At 37.2% G+C, this 18,824-nt stretch overlaps 1 protein-coding gene across 2 annotated transcripts; it reads left to right on the top strand.

Moving 5' to 3' along the window:
• Positions 1-98: 98 nt before the first annotated feature.
• On the top strand, positions 99-18,596 carry JKAMP (JNK1/MAPK8 associated membrane protein). Of its 2 annotated transcripts, none has more exons than XM_065871525.1 (7): positions 99-170; positions 2,155-2,228; positions 2,796-2,950; positions 8,358-8,564; positions 12,016-12,197; positions 15,696-15,772; positions 17,602-18,596. In XM_065871525.1, exons 1-7 carry the CDS (start codon positions 167-169, stop codon positions 17,818-17,820), a joined length of 918 nt encoding a protein of 305 aa, XP_065727597.1. In that variant the 5' UTR covers positions 99-166; the 3' UTR covers positions 17,821-18,596. The 2 variants fall into 2 exon arrangements, with proteins under 2 accessions (XP_065727597.1, XP_065727596.1); XM_065871524.1 differs by having other exon boundaries at positions 146-170; positions 2,137-2,228.
• Positions 18,597-18,824: the final 228 nt, after the last annotated feature.

Raw genomic sequence — 18,824 nt, 5'->3', positions numbered from 1 at the left:
GGCCTTCGAGCCGAGACCCGGAAGCCCGAGGCGGGGCGGGGCTTCGGGGCGGTCGCCCGGGTTACCAGGAGGCGGAGCCGTCGAGGCGGCTTTGGCCCGGATGTCCGGGCGCTGCGGCCGGGTCGGCTGATCCAGGAACCTCGCCAAGGAAACCTACAAGCTGCCGATGGGTGAGTGATTGCCGAGGTCCCGGGAAGCATTTATCCTAGTCTCTGCTTCTTCCCTACGCTCCCAGCTCTGGGCTTGGCCACAGCGGGTGGCCTCTGGATAGCGGCGAATCCTTGTCCCTTGCTCCCAGCAGCTCTTGGCCGGGCCGAGGTGGGATAGGGGTAGTCTCTGCTCCAGACAAGCTGCAGCGAGGAGACCGACTGCAGAGGGGACGCCGGCTGCGTACTGGGGGAAAAGGACAGGCCTTTGTTGTTTGTTCAGAATGTCACCTCAGTCCCTTTGTTTCGGTCCCTTTGTTTAACATTCCTGAGAGTTGACTTGACAATTTAAAGCGCGGGCGTAAGTGCAGGAAAACAGGAAAGGAAGCAGAAGCTAATTGCTGCTTAACGGTTGTGTCCTGCTTCAGCATCAAACGTTAAGTTTGGGGGGCCTTTCACAAAGGGGCATGACGGTTGCAAAAAAGCAAAAAATCTAGACCTCCTTTACTAAAGGAAATCAAAGGGGAAAGTGAGCGTGCAGTGGGAGCTAGGGTGTTTTTGGTCGACGGTAAGCTGTTGCGTTCAGTTTATCATACCGGTTTTCAGGCCTTGGATTTTGAGAAATTTTAGAATATTTACACTCAAATGTATTTACTATGCATCTGCTAGATGCAAAACCGGTATAGAAGGTTTCCAATTCTTTACCTTCTGCCTTCTCAAAAAATCTGAAACAACTCGTTTCCGTCTATTAGTTTAGAACATTGTGATTACAACTGGTTTAAAAATAAGTGCCAAGTAAGGTAAAGAAGCCCATGGGTTTTTTAAAAAGTCAGAAATTTGATAAAAGTGAAAATATTAAACTTGAGGCATTTTAGTCAGCGCCATTTCTATTTTTCTCTTAAGCACAAGGAGAAAGAAAAAAGTCTACTTGAATTTGAAAGAAGAAAGAGTATTGTGGATCAGGCAGTCTCTAGATTGTGAATTCATGAAGAATTTGGGAAATGATTGTTCAAGAATAGCCATAGAATGCATAATTTCCCAAGTTAATTCACATTTGGCCACAGTTGTTTTGGATTTATTCCACACAAGGCTGTAGGTTCTTTGAGGGTAGGGACTCTGTCATGTTCCTCCGTGAATCTTCAGGGGCCCTTCACCAGTGGAATCAGACACTTAATGCATGTTTACTGAAGGAATGAGTCAATGATTGAAGGGAATCAGATGTCACTGATGAAAAAAACTAGTTCGATAGTTTCTCCCTGTAGATGAGGTCAAAGACAATCTGTAGGCCCTGAGTTTTTTGGTTAAAAAGAGCTGCTTTTTATGTCGTCCAAGCCTTGAGATCAGAGGGTTGATTCTAATGCAGTGGTTCCTAAGTATTGGTCAGAGGCCCAGTGACAGCCTTGATGAAATCTTCACTTGTCCTCTACAAAAATGACCAAAGTTAGGATAATTTACAAGCTTCTTGTAAGGTGAATGTATTTACTTTAAAGACCTTCCCTTTATTCTGAACTTATGTCCTCTCTGCTTTTCTGGTATTAAAGGGTGTTCTGTCATGAAGGAAGGTGATAATAGATTTTGTGTGTATGTTCGCACTTAATGTCCTGACTGGGCAAATCCTCTCTTAGTCCTCTAGTTAAAAAAAAAAAAAAAAAGGAAATTCAAAAGGCTAGACCATCTAATCAAGGGGAATGGCTTGTTAGAGCCACTGGAGACGTACCAGGTTAGGCTTTGAGTTGTGGGCTTAAAGTCCGCTCTGCTGGTTGAGGACCTTAATCTTAAGGAACAGTATTAGCAATAAGGTTCCATGTAACCTTCAGTAATGTCACAGTGTAAAAGGAAACCTTTAAATAAATGTATCAAGACTTTTGTCTAATACATATTTTTTAATTGAAAGTGTGTTGAGATATTTCTGCCAAATGTTTCAGCTCTTATTACCTTATTTTTTATAATCACAAAAGATGTTACTATACTGGCATTTGTTTTTAAAAAGCTGTCGATATTCAACCAGCATGCCTTGGACTGTATTGTGGGAAGACCCTGTTATTTAAAAATGGCTCAACTGAAATATATGGAGAATGTGGGGTAAGTCTTAACATTTGTATGTTATTTCATTTGTAAAATCTTTTTGCTTCTGAAATCTTGTCACATGTAGAATAACTTCTTCAATGTATTCAACTTGTAAAAGAATATGGAGGCATTAATAAAATCCTTATTTGTGTTGTCATATTGATTATATATCTATAATACATCTTGACGGTCACAGTTACTAAGTTTTCTAATTTGATAGTTTTATAATAATTTCTAATTACTTTTTATTAATATAGAAAAGTGATTTGGACAATAATTTAGCATTACAACTCCAGAGCATTTCTCTGCAATTTTTATATGGTGTTAATAACTAGGTTTTTCGTGTAATATTAGTCAACTATTTTAGTAACTTAATAGAGTCCTTTAATAACCTTATACAGGTATAGCAAATGCAATGTAGATTGCTTTTTATTTTACTTACGCTTTATCTTTTATTTTTAAAAGATGCACATGTAAACAGATGTTTAAACTGAAATGTGACGTCTTAGTGAATGATTTTTTGGAGGTGTTAATGTTCTAGGATAATAACTGTATATAAAATACTGTTCTTATATATCATAGGTGTGTCCAAGAGGACAGAGAACAAATGCACAGAAGTATTGTCAGCCTTGCACAGAGTCTCCAGAACTTTATGATTGGCTCTATCTTGGATTTATGGCTATGCTTCCTCTTGTTTTACATTGGTTCTTCATTGAATGGTACTCAGGGAAAAAGAGGTTAGCACTTTCTATGAATGTATCTGGGTGGACTGATGTTGGAATAGCTATCATTTAGAAGACCTTATCAAGTAATTATACTTCTGTTTTTGTAAAAGTGACAAACTTGTTTTTCCTTTATCTTCTGATTACTTTTGACTGTGGCAAGGAAACTTAATGCTAGGGCATGCCTCAGTAAATATTAAGGGAAATATCCTTTGTCTGTTTCACTCTGAGTGATGCTGAGGGAGTATTTTAGTTATATTTTTATTTCTTAATTATCTTCATTGGTTTTCTACAAAGACTTGGCTATGATTACAAACTGTTTATTGTTCTAAAACAAATACTTTGCAACTTAATACTAGTAATCTAGTATAATGTAGTTAAAATGCTATAGCTGCAAGCTAATTATGAAAACTCATACTAAAACAAATCCAAAAAATTTACTGAGCATTGTGTTTTATGTTGAAAAGATCAGGGAAGGAGATACAAAAATAACTGATGTGGTTTATAGTCATACTCTTGTAGAGAAGACAAATGTATACATAACTAATTATAATACAAATCAGTCTTAAAAGTATATAACAAAAAGTATATAAAAGCTTTATAAACAAAATGCTCTGGAATCACAAAGAATGGAAGAGATAAATTGTGCCTGGTGGCATCCGAAACACTTCAAAAAAGGAACATTTTAGGCAGAGGCAACAGCATGAACACTGGCGGGGAGGTATGAAACGTGATCTCTTGTGAGTGGGAATGGAAGTAGTTGGGTGTTCAAAGTGTGGATTGCATATGAGAGAAAGGTGATAAAAAGGAAGGTGGGAAAGGGGGTTGAGGCCAGAATGTGAAAGTTTTTGGTGATGTTGTGAACCTCATCCCACTGGGAATGAGGAACCATATTCTACTGTAGTACATTTCAGCCATCCTGGCTGTTGGTTCCTCTGACATCTCAGCATCTTTCCTGCTTTAAGTCTTGTCCCTTTCCCCAAACTCTTCTCTACCTGAAATACTCTCTTCTCCCTGCAACTTTTTACCTAGCTGCCTTTTCTTCCTTCAGATCTCAGGTTAAATTACACCTACTCGGAGAGGCCTCCCCTGACCCAATCTAATGTAGGTCTGTACCTGTTATTTTTCTTTTTTAATAGCACTCTCATTTTGTTGTTGTTTTTGCTTTGTATTTAGCAGTCAACACAATCTGTAGTTATGTTTGTCTCCTCATTTAATGTTATTTCCCACCCCTGACCATAGGCTCCATGAGGGCAGTGGCCATCGCTGTTGTTCTCTATGAAATCTCCAGAGACCAGCACAGCCGCTGGCACATGGTAGATACTCGCTTAGTATTTGCCGAGTGAATGATTTATTGGTGAAGGTTTGGGTTTAGAGAAACAGCATCTTGGATGTATGTTTTAGGAAGATAACTTCTGTGGAGGGCAGATTAGTGGTGAGACATATTAGAAAGCTGTTGTCCAAGAAATAGTGATGGCCAGTGGTAGGAACGGAAGTGAAGAGAAGGTCAGGTGGAAGTAGAATCAGTACTTTTCTGGATCTACCTAATAAGTCCGCAGTGATTATTTACGTTGGAAGAGCATTCATTACTTTTTCAGAAGACTCTATTAAAAAAATTTTTTAAAGCAGCTTTCATCCTGCTTTTAATTTCTGTTATAGAATGATGAGAGATGAGGGCTAGAAAAGAGATGTGATTAACAGAGCTAAAACAGAATAACTGCCCATTTGGAACTTCTCAGCCCAGAGTGGAGAAGAGGTGGGTTTAATGGATGTACCTCACCAAATGCATTTGAACTAAAACATCAGATATGTTTTGAGAGAGAATTTTAGAGCAGAGGGTAGAGCCTTGGTTTGGGGGTAAAGCAGAGGTGTGATCAGTGCTTAGGCAGGAAAGGAGGTGGGTTTAAAAAGGAGGTTGCATATCTATGCTTTGCCTAGGAAATTGGTAGCAAGGAAGACAAGGACTATCTCTTGCATTTTCCTGAGACATTGCACTTAAAATCAAGGAAGCAGAGGCCTAGCTGTTTGAGGCTAGATTCATGTTTCTCGACATTTTTTTCATTCTTTCCTCCTTAAAGAAGCGTTTTAGATACCTTTTTTCCCCCAATTCCACCTACCCATAAAATTTTAATATTGCAGATATATTGTTTATTGGTTTATATAGTGTATGTATACATGTGCTTTATATATAAAAAGTGCCCATTGAGAATGCATGGGCTAGACACTAGTCAGAACTTCCCTTTCTGGCCTGCTTGCTTTCCCCAAAGTTTAGTATTAAATTTGTTTTTCTTTGAGGCCAGGGCAGAGATAGGCAGAACTTACATGTTTTTATGTAATGAAGCCAGAAGCTGCGCTTCTTCTGTAATTTGTTTTTATGTAATTTATAGCTTTCCAGATGTATTCATGCAACAGTCTTTAGGGATGTTTGCAATGTGCCAGGTGCTGTGCTAGGTTGTGGGATTCAGAGATGATGAAGATGTGGGTGCTCACAGTCCAGTGGATGAGGTAGACAAACCATCACAGTGTATGTGAGGGTCTATAGGAGAGGTGTGTACAGAGGTTTAAGGCTAGCTTAAAGAGGGAAGAAGTCAGTTCTGTCCTCTCAAAATAGGGTGGTGTCACAGAAAAAACTGACTTTAAGTTGAACTTTGAAAAATGAGTAGTTTTTGAGAGAGGAATTGAGGAAAGAGTCAGACAGTAGGAAAAAGATGTGCAAAAGTCTAGAGCCAAGAAAGAGCACAGCATAACCAAGAAATGAGAGCTGAGGGTGCTATGAGAAATAGGGACTAAATGAGACCAAGATATAAAGAGGTTTGGGGCTGGGGGAGTCTTAGGAAATACTCCTAAGACCTGGGGGACAACCCCAGAGCTGATCTTGAAGGATACACCATTTGCCAGGTAGGTGACGTGTTTTCAGGTGGAGCATGAAGCATGCTGAGATGAATGGAGCAGTGAGGAAACAAAGTAATTTCGTAAGGGCAGGAGGTGTGGGAGGTAAGGCTGGTAGGAAGTATTTTTCCTGAAAGGCAGATGGGATCCACTGAGGTAGTTTAATAAGAGGAGTTTTAAAAGCAGATTCCATTTTGTAAAGATTACGTAGTTGACTGCAGATGGATTGAAAGGGAGCATGATGAGAAGAGGAAGCCAGTAAAAAGGTTGCTAAAGTCATGGCAAGAAATAATGAGGTTGGGATTTTGCCTCTAAAAATATGAATTCTGTAGGGAAGCAAAAGATTGGATTATATAATATGAAAGTGTACACGTTTACTTACATATTTTGTGTCTTCATCTGTGTAAAATGGCACAGGAGTTCTGCTTCCAACACCATGGGCTAATTAGGAGCTCCAGGTCACCCTCCTGCATGAAATAACTAAAGTCTGGAAGAGACATACTGTTTAAGACATTGCTGGCCTCACAGGAATAAGGGGGGATCTCCGAGAACTCTTTTACAGAAAACAAGCAAACCCACCCTGAGCTGGGGCCAGAGTGACAAACCAGGCAGTAGGGTTGGGAGGGTGGCCAGAGGTTAACTGCCAATAGCAACTGGGTAGTCCTTCCTGTTCCACGTGATGTTGGGTTGGGATGCACCCACCTAGAGGCTGGACTGGGCTGTGGTGTTCAAAATGAGTAACTCATATGCTGGAGTAGGTGCTGGCTGTCAGCTGTGAGCACATGGGGGCTGCTGACCAGCTGCTCTTTTATCTTTGGTATTCTTCAGCTTAATTATAATGTGAATTTCTTTTTATTTATTCTGCTTGGGATGTGTTTTGCTTCCTAGGAAGCAATTCTGTGAATTTGTTTTTCATTCTTTCAGATGAGCCCAGTCAAACCACAGAACAGTGAGAAATAATCACTGGTGGTTGTTTCAAGCCATTGAGTTTTAGGGTAGTTTGCTGTGCAGTGATAGGTAACTGAAACATTGTTCAAATCGAAAACTCAAAAGCATCTATAGAGAAGCAATCATAAATAATGAGAGTTTAGTGAAGAGGCTGGCTGTAAGCTAAGTATATAAAATCAATTACCTCCCTATATTTCATTTACAGAATCACAGTACTGTGAGGTAGCCAAGACCAAGGTAGCTAAGCTACATTGGATTTATACTGTGGAACTTGACAAGCTAATTCTCTAATTTATATGGAAGTTCAAAGGCCCAAGAATGACCAAGACCACTGAAAAAGTAAAAGAATGTATGTAATATCAAGAATTATTGTCATATTCTGTTGTCTCAGGGATAGATAAATGGACCCCAGGAACAAAATAGAGAACCTAGAAACAGGCCGGTTATATAGGAGACTTTATATGGCAGAAGTGGCATGGCAACTTAGTGGGGAGAACAGAGTAACTATTCAAGAAAATGCTGTTGCTGGGACAGTTGGATATCCAAATGGGAAAAGCTAAAGTTATATACTAACTTAGACACAGAAATCTCTTCTGAGTTAAAGATTGAAACATGAAAAGCAAAACCTTAAAACTTTTAGAAGAAAGTATAGGATAATATTTTTCTTAGTGTGAGAATCTGCTAACCAGAAATTTAAAAATTGATAAAGGCAACTATATTAAAATTTAAAACATCTATTCATAAAAAGACATCACAAAGAAAATGAAAATTCAACCCACAAACTGAGAGGAAGACATTTGCAATACATTTTACTAATGAAGCAGAATGGATAAATAATGGAAAGATCACACAATGGAATATTATACAGCAATGAAAACGACTGAACTTCAGCTATAAGCAAAACCATGAATGAATCTTGGAAATGTAATTTTGAGTGGAAAGAAAAATCTCAGAAAGCTTACCTCACTTTATCATGTTGAAAAATAAGCAAAACTAAATAGTGGTTTTGAAGTATAAATACAGTTGGAATAAAAACTGTTTAGAATAACTGATAAAGAACATTTAGTATAATGGTTATTTCTAGGGGAGAGACAGGAATGTGGAATGGGGAGGAACAGGTAGATACGAGTTGTTAATGTTTTAGTTATTGGGTTAGGTGGTGAGCTTACATTGTTTATTATATTTTATAACTAATATGTATTACATATAATCTTTTATGTACTTTTAATGTTTAAGATAATTGAAAATGATGCATAGATAACTTCAAGACATTTTTAATAATTTGGCGAGTTACTGAAGATAAAGGTAGATCTAATTTCTGCTCTTCTACACATTTAGACAATATTGGCACAGTGTTATCTGGGATGAGTATTTATCCCTTTTTAGTAAACAAGGTTAAATCCTTCTCAAGTAGTTTTCATATGTGCTTGGCTTTACTTACCTATTTAGAAGATTTTTTTGTTTCAGGATTTATCAGTTAAAACTTCTTTTTAGAATACATATTTTGAAGCATACACAGGTTTTATTAAAAGCCACTTAACATGCTGAGAATTTTCTGGTGATTGTGCTTCTTTTGTTTTACTAGTTCCAGTGCCCTTTTCCAACACATCACTGCATTATTTGAATGCACTATGGCAGCTATCATCACCTTACTTGTGAGCGATCCAGTCGGTGTGCTTTATATCCATTCATGTCGAGTATTGATGCTTTCTGATTGGTACACCATGCTTTACAACCCAAGTCCAGATTATGTTACCACAGTGCACTGTACTCATGAAGCTGTCTACCCACTGTAAGTATTTATTTAGACGTAGGATCATTTTTTTAAAAATGATGATTATAGATTTCATTCATGTAAGCAGATTGAGCCTTGCGAAATGGCTCCTAGGCACTGGGGGAGATATACAGAAATGATTTTCTTCTTTTATGTGATACATAGTCTGAGAAGAGGAAATAGAAATACATCTTAGTATAATAGAAGTGAAACTATTTTTGTGTTGATGTTGAAGTATGTCTGAGCACTTCTAAAATAAGCTATATCTGTTTCTTAAAAAGGGAATTATAAGGAAAACCTTTTTCTTATACAACAGAGAAGCAATATCTGACATACAGGAAGTAGTATAGGCTTTGGAGCTAAAAACAGGCTTGAGTTTGAATCCCAGGTCTGTCAGCTGTTAACTTGAACATGTTAAGAGCCTCTTAACCTCGGCTTTCCTGTTGGTAAAAATGGGAATAATGATACCTTGTAAGTTGACTTAAATAAATGCCTTACATACAGGAAGCACGTATAAGTAGCTGGCATTATTATTAGAGTGCTTGGCTTCATGTTCTTTTTTTTTTTTTTAAATATCAAATTCATAAGATTCTGTATAATATTACACTGGCCTACGTTTTTAGAATTTCTGTGAATTAGTGTTCATTCTGATGTGTTTTTCTCAGTAAATGTATAATAGAAGAGTCTAGTATTTGTATTCTCATAGTTGTAGCAAGTTACCATTATGTAATATGCTCAACAAAATCATACTTTTTGTGCAATTCTTAATAGTACTAAGTATCAAAAACAAACATGCACGTATGTAAAAAGATACTTTGCAAAAAACGAGATCCAAAAAAAAGTAGAAAAAAAAAGCAACAACAAAACAAAAAACGAGATCCAAATATAGAGCTATAAAAATCTTTTCCACTTGCCTACCTTTTAAGTCCTGCAAATTATTTATATACAGAGACAACCAGACATAGTTATATATATAAATTGTATCTAAAAGACTGATACTATCTTCTTTGTTGATTTCATAGAGCTATAACCCTCAGCTTTGATTATTCTCTTGTCACATATTGTCCTGGGGACTTGCAGAACTTAACCTGGTCCTATATAGAGAAGTTAATTACTGAATCAGATATTATATTTAAATAAGATGTATAACCATCTTATTTAAAACAAAATCAGACTGATTTACTGCTCTTCACATCTATAGTGTTTTTTATAATATCTGTAAATCCTGTAGTAGGAGAGTCAAAAAATATGAGAACAGAGATGGCAAATAGGTACTCGCAGCCCTCATTCTGCAGTCATAACAGCCACTTCTAATTTATTACAGCACTTGTCCTGCTGAGTTGGGTGTAGCCTCAGAGCCTTGTCACAGCACTCAGTCAGACTCATCACACAACTTCATTGATTAGGACATTTTCCATCTGTTCACCATCTTTGAATTAAGTAGGTATTTTTTTTTTCTTAGCAGCTTTACCAATAGTCACTGTGGAATGGACTGTCTGCCTTGTTTTACTAATTATACAAAACAATGTTTTATTAAAAGTATGAGAAGATTTTATAATACTAGCATTTGAATTCATACATGTTACTTTACATAACCATTTAAACTTACATATGTGGCTAGACTGGGGCTAAACATTTCTGAAAGCTGTAGGACTACCAAAGTCAATGATTTTTTTCTTTTGTAAGTCAACAAAAAGTAATGGCGCAATATTAACAGAAACCTTTGGAACACTATTACATTGACTAGTGGAGGATATCTTCTCCATTGGTATATATAAATTCCTTACAAATTGAAAAATATCAGAATACTTTTACTGATAATTATAGTTTCGAGGGGAAATTAGTTAGATAAGATATGGAAAAACATGCAAGCTTCTATCATTAGAAACTTACTGCAAAAGGTAATGTTTACTAAAACTCTGAGTTATTGACAATGAGCAGTAATTACTGTTGTAACAAAACTTAGCTTTAGCTTGTCAGATTTATCCTATGTGCATATGAGGGGCATGGATGGGGGCGGGGAGGTAGAGGGTGAGGTCTTCTGGTGGAGAGCAGGGGCAGGAAACAGGTATCTCCTTCCAAAAGCTAGTTTCCTCGTTCTTTAGGACAGGTAGCACATGATGGTTTCCTTCTGATTAAAATAATAGTCTTTTTGGAGCTCTTAAGGAACTACAAGCTGAAGGAATAGACAGATTTTATTTTGTTTTGATATTGGTAAGAGGTAGCCTAAGAAGACAAAACTCATCATCCAAGAAGAGAGGCTTGAAATAATGCAGTACGGTACAGTGCTGGACCTAAAAGCATCATGAGAGCACAGCGACCCGGTATCATTAAGCTGTGTGGAGAAGAGGCATGTGGTCAGTTATTTGAAACAACTCCCGTGCTTCCCTTGACTCCCCCCTGCAAGGGAGAGGGTTTGTGTATAAGATAGTAAAAGAAAATAATTTGAGGGCTTCCCTGGTGGCGCAGTGGTTGAGAGTCCGCCTGCCAATGCAGGTGACACGGGTTTGTGCCCCGGTTCAGGAGGATCCCACATGCGCGGAGCGGCTAGGTCTGTGAGCCATGGCCGCTGAGCCTGCGCGTCCGGAGCCTGTGCTCTGCAACCGGAGAGGCCACAACAGTGAGAGGCCCGCATACCACAAAAAAAAAAAAAAAAAAAAAAAATAATTTGAAAATCCTCATGGAAAGGAAGTTAGAACTATGTGCATAGAAATATAAATATTCACAATAAGGAGTTAGAAACTATAGTCTGCTGATAGAGATCTTTTTGCAACTTTTTTTCTGGTTGTAAAAATTACATTATAGGATATTTGGAAAACAGAAAAGGCATACCCCAAATAAAATAATCCGTAATTCCATTTCTTAAGATGATCACTGCTAAAAATGTCTTTCCAGCTGCACTTTTTATTTTTATTTTTTTATTCTTTTTTAAAGAATATTAAGGTTATTCTATGCACATGCCGTTTTGTAGCCTGTTCTTGTCACTTAATGTATGAGGCACAGTTGCTTTTGTTGTTAACATTTCTTTCATCACTGGATTTTTAATGTCTGCATAGTATTCCAGCATAAATGTACTCTAAAATTTAACCAACTTCCTATTGTTGAATATTTATTTTCTTCCTGAGTTTTCTTTATTGTGTGATTCAATAAAAATGCTTGTTCACCAGGTTTTTGTGTATACCCGATTGTTTCCCTTTGATAAATTTCTACAAGTACAATTTTTGAATTAAAGGATATAAACATTTTAGGATTTTTGATACACATTTCCAAACTGTCTACCGGAAAGGACTCAGCATACACTTTGCAGTGGTATTATGAGAGTCTTTTTGGTGAACCCTCCACCAATCTGAATATTCGATGGATAGACTTTTTAAGCCTTTTTCAGGATCTTTGATTTTAAAATGATCAATGATAAAAATACATTTTAAAACATATTTTTGATGTTATAATTTTTTATTTTATTTTCCAGATACACCATTGTATTTATCTATTATGCATTCTGCTTGGCATTAATGATGCTGCTCCGACCTCTTCTGGTAAAGAAGATTGCCTGTGGGTTGGGGAAATCTGATCGGTTTAAAAGTATTTATGCTGCACTTTACTTCTTCCCAATTTTAACCGTGCTTCAGGCAGTTGGTGGAGGCCTTTTATGTAAGTTCGTTGGGTAAAGTCCATGAAATATATTTACTATATGTGATAAACAATATTTTCTCAGAGTATAATTGTGGACCTTTTTCTGTAGTTTGGTTTCTGTTTTTTATTCTTGAAAATAAACCATAGTATATATTTTTGCTAAAACATATCCTCATTCTTTATCCAAACTGATTTCTGTTTAGAGAATACTTTGTATTTGAAGCTCACAACGTCAATAGGAAGATTTTTAAAACCTGAGTATAAATTAAAAAACATATAATAGATGGAAATTACTCTTGATATAATAGATGGTTTTTACATGTCATAGATGGAAATTACTCATGATAATATATACTGTTTACCATTAAGTCTTAGTTTTCTAAATTCCTTTATGAAAGACTTTTAGATATAGTAAAAAATCCTCAATATATATTTTTAATATATCCATTCATTTATTCAGCAACCATTTAGACTGATCTGTGACTCGAAAGAAGAATGAGAGAAAGTTGGTGTTAAAGAGCTCATATACTACTAGGAAAGCTATAAGTAGCTGAGAGAACATAGGGACTTTTTGAACGTGTGATGTTGAACATTGCAAGGATGTTGGATACCATCTTTATATGGAGCCTGCCTGGGTGCAGGGGGCAAGCTTCTGGCCTGAAGGAACTGGGCAAGATGGCATCACTGTGCAAGTAATGTAGCTTAGTAATGAATTTGATTCAAAGTTAGGAGGGTAGAGCTGAGGATAAGGCCACGGGAAGAAGAAATTGGAGACTAGTCAGGAGTCTGTTATCCCTCATATTCTGGTTTTACAGATGTATTGTTTCTTTTGGCCTGCAGAGTGTTTGAAAATCTAGTTTTTCCTAGCTCCTACCGTTTCCTATTTTCTTAGACTTGGCCCACTTCAGTCATTCTCCTGGATGACCTCTGTAGGCATTTGAGGTTGCTATTCTTGCTCTAGGGACTAGAGACCTGCTCTTAAAAGGATTTCAGGAGGAAGAGTGACATGACTAGATTTGCATTTTAGAAAGATAACTTGGTAGCAGTGTGGAAGATGGATTGGCAGGGAAGAGAACCTGGGGGATCAGTTAAGAGATGACAGCCATAAGCCGGGCCTGACTGTCTGACCTAAAGCAGAGAAACATTGTGAAAGAAGAACTATTTCAAAGACAGAATTAACTAAGCTAGGTAACTAATTAAATATAGGGGTTGAGGAAGTGGGAGGAGAATACGATAAAGGAGCTTTCTGACTTAGTAACTAGTGAATGTATGAATAATGAATGTTAGAATAAGCAAATAGGTTGGTGAGAAGTGAATTCAGTTTTAGGTATTCATGGAATATTCAAAAGAGCACAGGTAGTCATTTATCCTAGACAAGCTTGGGAGAGCTGACTAGGCTTAAAGATTTAAGCATTGCCAGCCCTCAAATCCCTGTGTCCTAGACTGCCACTGGTACTATTGTATAGAACCTCTTGGTTATGAAATGGGGAAAAGGGAAAAGCTGTGGAAAGCAGGGAAAGGTTTGGAAAGTTAACCTAAGGAGACTGCCAGACAGTGTTACTTTCTATGTTGTAGCTGCCTATATGGAAAATGCCTTTTCCCACACTGAAAGTCTTTGGATCGTTTTGTTAACAAGCCTCCACTCAAAGCACATTCATAGGAGGATCAAGGAGTTATTGTTTATTTGCACTAAGTATAAACTTGTGCAATCAGCTGAGATTAGTCACAGAGGGTATCATACCAACTCATAATTTTATGGTGTTGAAAAAAGGCACCAGCAGATTTGGAGTCTGGTGAGGACTCATTTCTTGGTTCATTGATGGCTGTCTTCTTTCAGTGTCCTCACATAGCAGAAGAGGGAAGAGGTCTTTGAGGTTTCTTTTATAAGGGCACAAATCCCATTCATGAGGGCTCCACCCTCATGACCTAATCCACCCCAAAGGCCCCTCCACCTACTAACAGCATCACTTTGAGTGTTAGGATTTCAACATAAGAATTTGGGGGGTGGGGTCACAAACATTTAGTCCATGACAAGGGAATATAGCAAGTCTGAGCAAAGTAGAGCACCAAGAGGCTTCTGGTAGCTCAAGATACCAGGGTCTAGGGAGAGAGACACTGGAGTAATTAGGAAGATGTCAGTGACAAGCTTTTACCTGCTTGGAAGTATTATTGAAGCCAGTTTTTAAGTGTGATCTTCCTCTGAACCACCAGCAGAACTAAAATGAAGATTTCCAGGCACTACCCCCAGCCAGACCTAGTTGCTCAAAATATTACATTGTTTTAGACCCTAGAGTAAGAATCACTCTAAATCCTGCTTTGAGCCCAGAACCTCCCTCTACTCCCCACAAGTTTGGGGCTTGTTGGAAATTTCCTCTTTCTCCTTTTTACTACCAGTTCTTTCTCTACCAGTTCTTACTATCATTGGCAACATTGTTTAGCTATTTATAAGTTAATTTTGATTCTTTTGAATGGCTGGTTAGGACCTAATCATTGTCAGTTATTTAGTAATTGGAATCAGACCTGCATAGATAATTCAGAGATTCGGGCTGCCATATCCTTAATTAACATTTGAAAATGTTCCAGATAGGTTCCACTGCATTGTATCGTAGAATGATTAATAGTTTTAGTAACTGAAGTTAATCGTTTTAAAATAATTGTATAAAAATAATTCAAGGTATCTTTCTCAATTTGTCCATTTGTTTTAGTGAGCTATAAATTTAGAACATTTTAAGAGGTGGTATTTTTAAGAAAAAAATTTCACTTAAAGTATTATTTTACTGTACTGTATTTGAAGTAGAACTGTCTAGAAATTTGACATTAAGAGCACTGAATGATCCATTTAGCCTTTGAGGTTTATTGGTATATGACCTTTTAATTAAAGCTGAATTACTCTTATATATAGCCTTTCTCAACTGAAGTTCCCCATCTGGACCACAAAACAGAGAAAATTGAGTAATTATTTTGCCAGTTCTCCCAAGTTTGATACATAACTAGTATCATGCGAGACGCATAGGAGAGAAGTTAATTCTCTACAGCAGTGGAAGCCTTCAGGCAGGCGTCTTCAAAGCTGGGCCAATGATAGTTTTACATTTTTTAACTGTTGGGGAAAAAAATCAAAAGAAGAGTAGTATTTCTTGACATGTGACAATTATATGAAATTTGAATTTTATTGTCTGAATAACTTATAAATAAGTTATAGCTTACAAACTTATAAAGTAAGTTTTACTGGAACACAGACACATCCATTTTCTGTATGATCTGGCTGCTTTCCCACTACAACTGCGGACTTAGGTGACCGAGACATAAACTGCGTGGCCCACGAAGCCAAAAGTACTCACTATCTGGCCCTTTACAGAAAAAGTTTGCTGACCCCTGCCTTAGAGCATTAGGGCTTCACTCTCTCCCAAGACTGGTTGAGAAGGTTTTTGTCTATGGAAAGAATTATACTGTTTGAATTTTTTGATGGTTTATTCAGAAAATTTAATTTTCAGCATAATACCAATGTTTGTCTTTCAGACTATGCCTTCCCATACATTATATTAGTATTATCTTTGGTTACTCTGGCTGTGTACATGTCGGCTTCCGAAATAGAGGTAGGACATCTTTTTTCCTTTGTTAAAGACTTTTTTTTTTTTATAGATTTGACAACTGAATAGGAGAATAGTGCATATGATATGTTACAGCTGACCTTGGCTAAACGATGCCACTCAGTGGCTTTTGGCTCATGAGTTCATGAAAAGTTGTATACTAGACAATATTTGCTTGTTAGAGAAAAACTGTTAGAGAAAAAACTCATTTCACATCGTTTATCCACATAGAAAATGTATAATTATTGAAATGTTGAACCTTATTAACACTATTTTGAAGGAAACATAAAAATGCTTTATTTTATATAGAACTAATTCTAGCCTTTTTTTTTTTTTTTGCAGTAAACACTAACAGTCGTCAATAATTACAGTGTACATTCCATACCCTTCTATGTTTTGTCCCTAATTTTATTTTCTTGATTACGGATGTCTACTTTTGCCCTCTAATATCTGTAATACTTTGGTGATTTGGAAATGTTATTAACGCTCACATTAGTTCCGATGCTGTTCCTATCTTGAGATATCCTTTTTGTGCCTCTTACTTTTTAATATTTCAGTGGAAGGCCACTGTTAGAACCCTTAGAGAGTAAACTCTAAAGGAATAAAAGTGTAACATGTCTTAGTACTCTTCCATCCTATGCTTGCTAATCTAGTGCCTATGCACTGTTTTCAACCGCCCACTACAGTTGATATGTGCTCTCTTATAATTCTTAACATAAAAAAGTTCACCCCAGAGAAAGTTGTTAACTATTTTGGAGTGGTTGCTCTTGAAGCTCCTGTTTCTGTTACATGAGTGAAAGAATGAGAAAGAAATCATAGTGACTTAGGCAGACTAGCAGTAGAGGAACTAGACAGTATTTTTACGGTGATTTTTCAGATGCTTCCGTTTGTGTTCTACTCCCATTTCTCCTTGGTAATCTTTAATCAACTTTGCAGTATAATTAAAGATAAGCAAATTAGTTTTGGCACTTTTATCAACTCTAGGGAAATGTGGGGGGGGGGAATTATTGGCTATTTGAATAAAATGAAGGTTTTGAATTTTTGTTTATTATCCATAGTTACTATGGAAAGTTCGATTAGCTTGAATCATATTTGTTTCTCTGCTGCTGGGAATCCCCCATATATAAAACATTCATGTACTTCAGTTAGCACTCTGTACATGAATCTGAAATAGGGATTCAAGTCAGGAAAAGACAGTCAAGCTCTAGGTGAGCCGATGAGCATTTAATGAGGGAAGGCTGCTAAGTAACCAGTTGCAAATTACATTTTAGTGTGTGTTCATTAGCACATTTAGATATTACTTTTATAATAATTTGGTCCTTCCAATTTCTGTATATTGTAGAGCAGTATTAAAGATACAAGGGAAATCAGAGTAGTCACATGTCATTTCTGCTCCCTTCTAAGTATCCAGGCAGCAGACTCTAGGAATGCTGGAGTTAAGGAAGTTGGGTGTATGTACCTCCTCCTTCGCACTGGTAGACTCAGCTGCTGTGGATCAGGGCAGGAAGAAGGCACATAAAGTGGCGTTCCCCTTCCAGTTCAGATCTTTCAGAAGAAGCAGTAGTGTTTCCAGGGTCGAATGGTAGTGTAGACCAGAACTTAGAGACGTGGGCTCCCGTCTTGGTGCTGCCGCTGAGTGCTGAATGTAGGAAGCCTCAGTTTCCTCATCTGTGAAGTGTAGTAGCAAGACTGGGTGATTTCTTAGGTCCCTGTGATTCTGAGGTTATGATTTTGTGTGACAATAATATGTTTTACAGTAAAATGTAATAACTTATCTAGCCAATTCAGCCCAATAATCTGTATTTCTCTTTTCTTTCTTTTATAAAATTATGTAGAACTGCTATGATCTTCTGGTCAGAAAGAAAAGACTCATTGTTCTCTTCAGCCACTGGTTACTTCATGCCTATGGAATAATCTCCATTTCCAGAGTGGATAAACTCGAGCAAGATCTACCCCTTTTGGCACTGGTACCCACACCAGCCCTTTTTTACTTGTTCACCGCAAAATTTACCGAACCTTCACGGATACTCTCAGAAGGAGCCAATGGACACTGAATGTAAAATGCCAAAAAACCCTAAGAAGTGTTCTTAATAAAAGGAAGTAAAGAAAGAAAAAAATGTATTAGTACTCTTCTGTCATACATGGGAATATGATTGTCAGTACACCTAATGTTATGGGAGGGGTCGTTGCTTGTTTTCTTTTTTTGACTTAACAGATTTTGTGGTTTGATGGAAAATACAAAATCCCATAATTCTCCATTATGTAGTAGAACACACCATACACTTAGAGCACACGGTTATATTACACTAGAAACCTATTAGGAAGCACTTGCCTCTTGCAACAGTTTAGCTCTTTTGTGCAAAATCATGTTTCTGTGTACCTAGCAATGTGTTGTTCCCACTTTTATTAAGAAAAACTGTAACAAGTATCATCTGGAATCCTTAGCATTGGCATACTTGTGCATGCCTGTCGTGTTTCAGTGTTTCAAGTATACTGAATTATAAAGTCAAACGTATTTGTGGGGTCTGATAGCAAACATGGAAATCAAGTGTGTTGTTTTCTGTTATCTATTTATTTTCACCAATACAGTATTTTGATCTATTACAAAACTAGAGCCTAATTTATATAAGAGGTCTTTTGTTTTAGGTAGTTTGGTTGAAGACATCTTCAGGTTATTCCTGTTCCTGTAAAGAAAAATGATAATAAAATGCTTAACTACAAAAAAACTCTCAAATATCTGGCATTTCATTGTATTTGCCACACTAACTGTGGAAATTATTCAAAATGTTAAGTAGTAAGATTAGTGTCTCTTTCCCAAATGAATAAATATACTTCCTTCCCCCATATCTCATTTTGGAAGGATATATGCACGTGCCATATTTTATGAATCCTGAGACACAATTTTTGTCACATGGTGGTATCTCAATTGCTGGCTTCCTAGACGTAACAAAATACAGAATATATACAGTACACAAAGTTTCCCTGTGGTTGGCTGGTAACACGTGTGCTGTGATTTTTATGCTCTGAAGTCTTCAGGAGGCTCATGATTGGGAGCAAC

This window comes from Phocoena phocoena, chromosome 2, assembly GCF_963924675.1.
Source record: "Phocoena phocoena chromosome 2, mPhoPho1.1, whole genome shotgun sequence".
Lineage (NCBI taxonomy): Eukaryota > Metazoa > Chordata > Mammalia > Artiodactyla > Phocoenidae > Phocoena > Phocoena phocoena.
The sequence above is the reverse complement of the archived record's forward strand: the minus strand, read 5'-3'. Positions and strand labels throughout refer to the sequence as shown.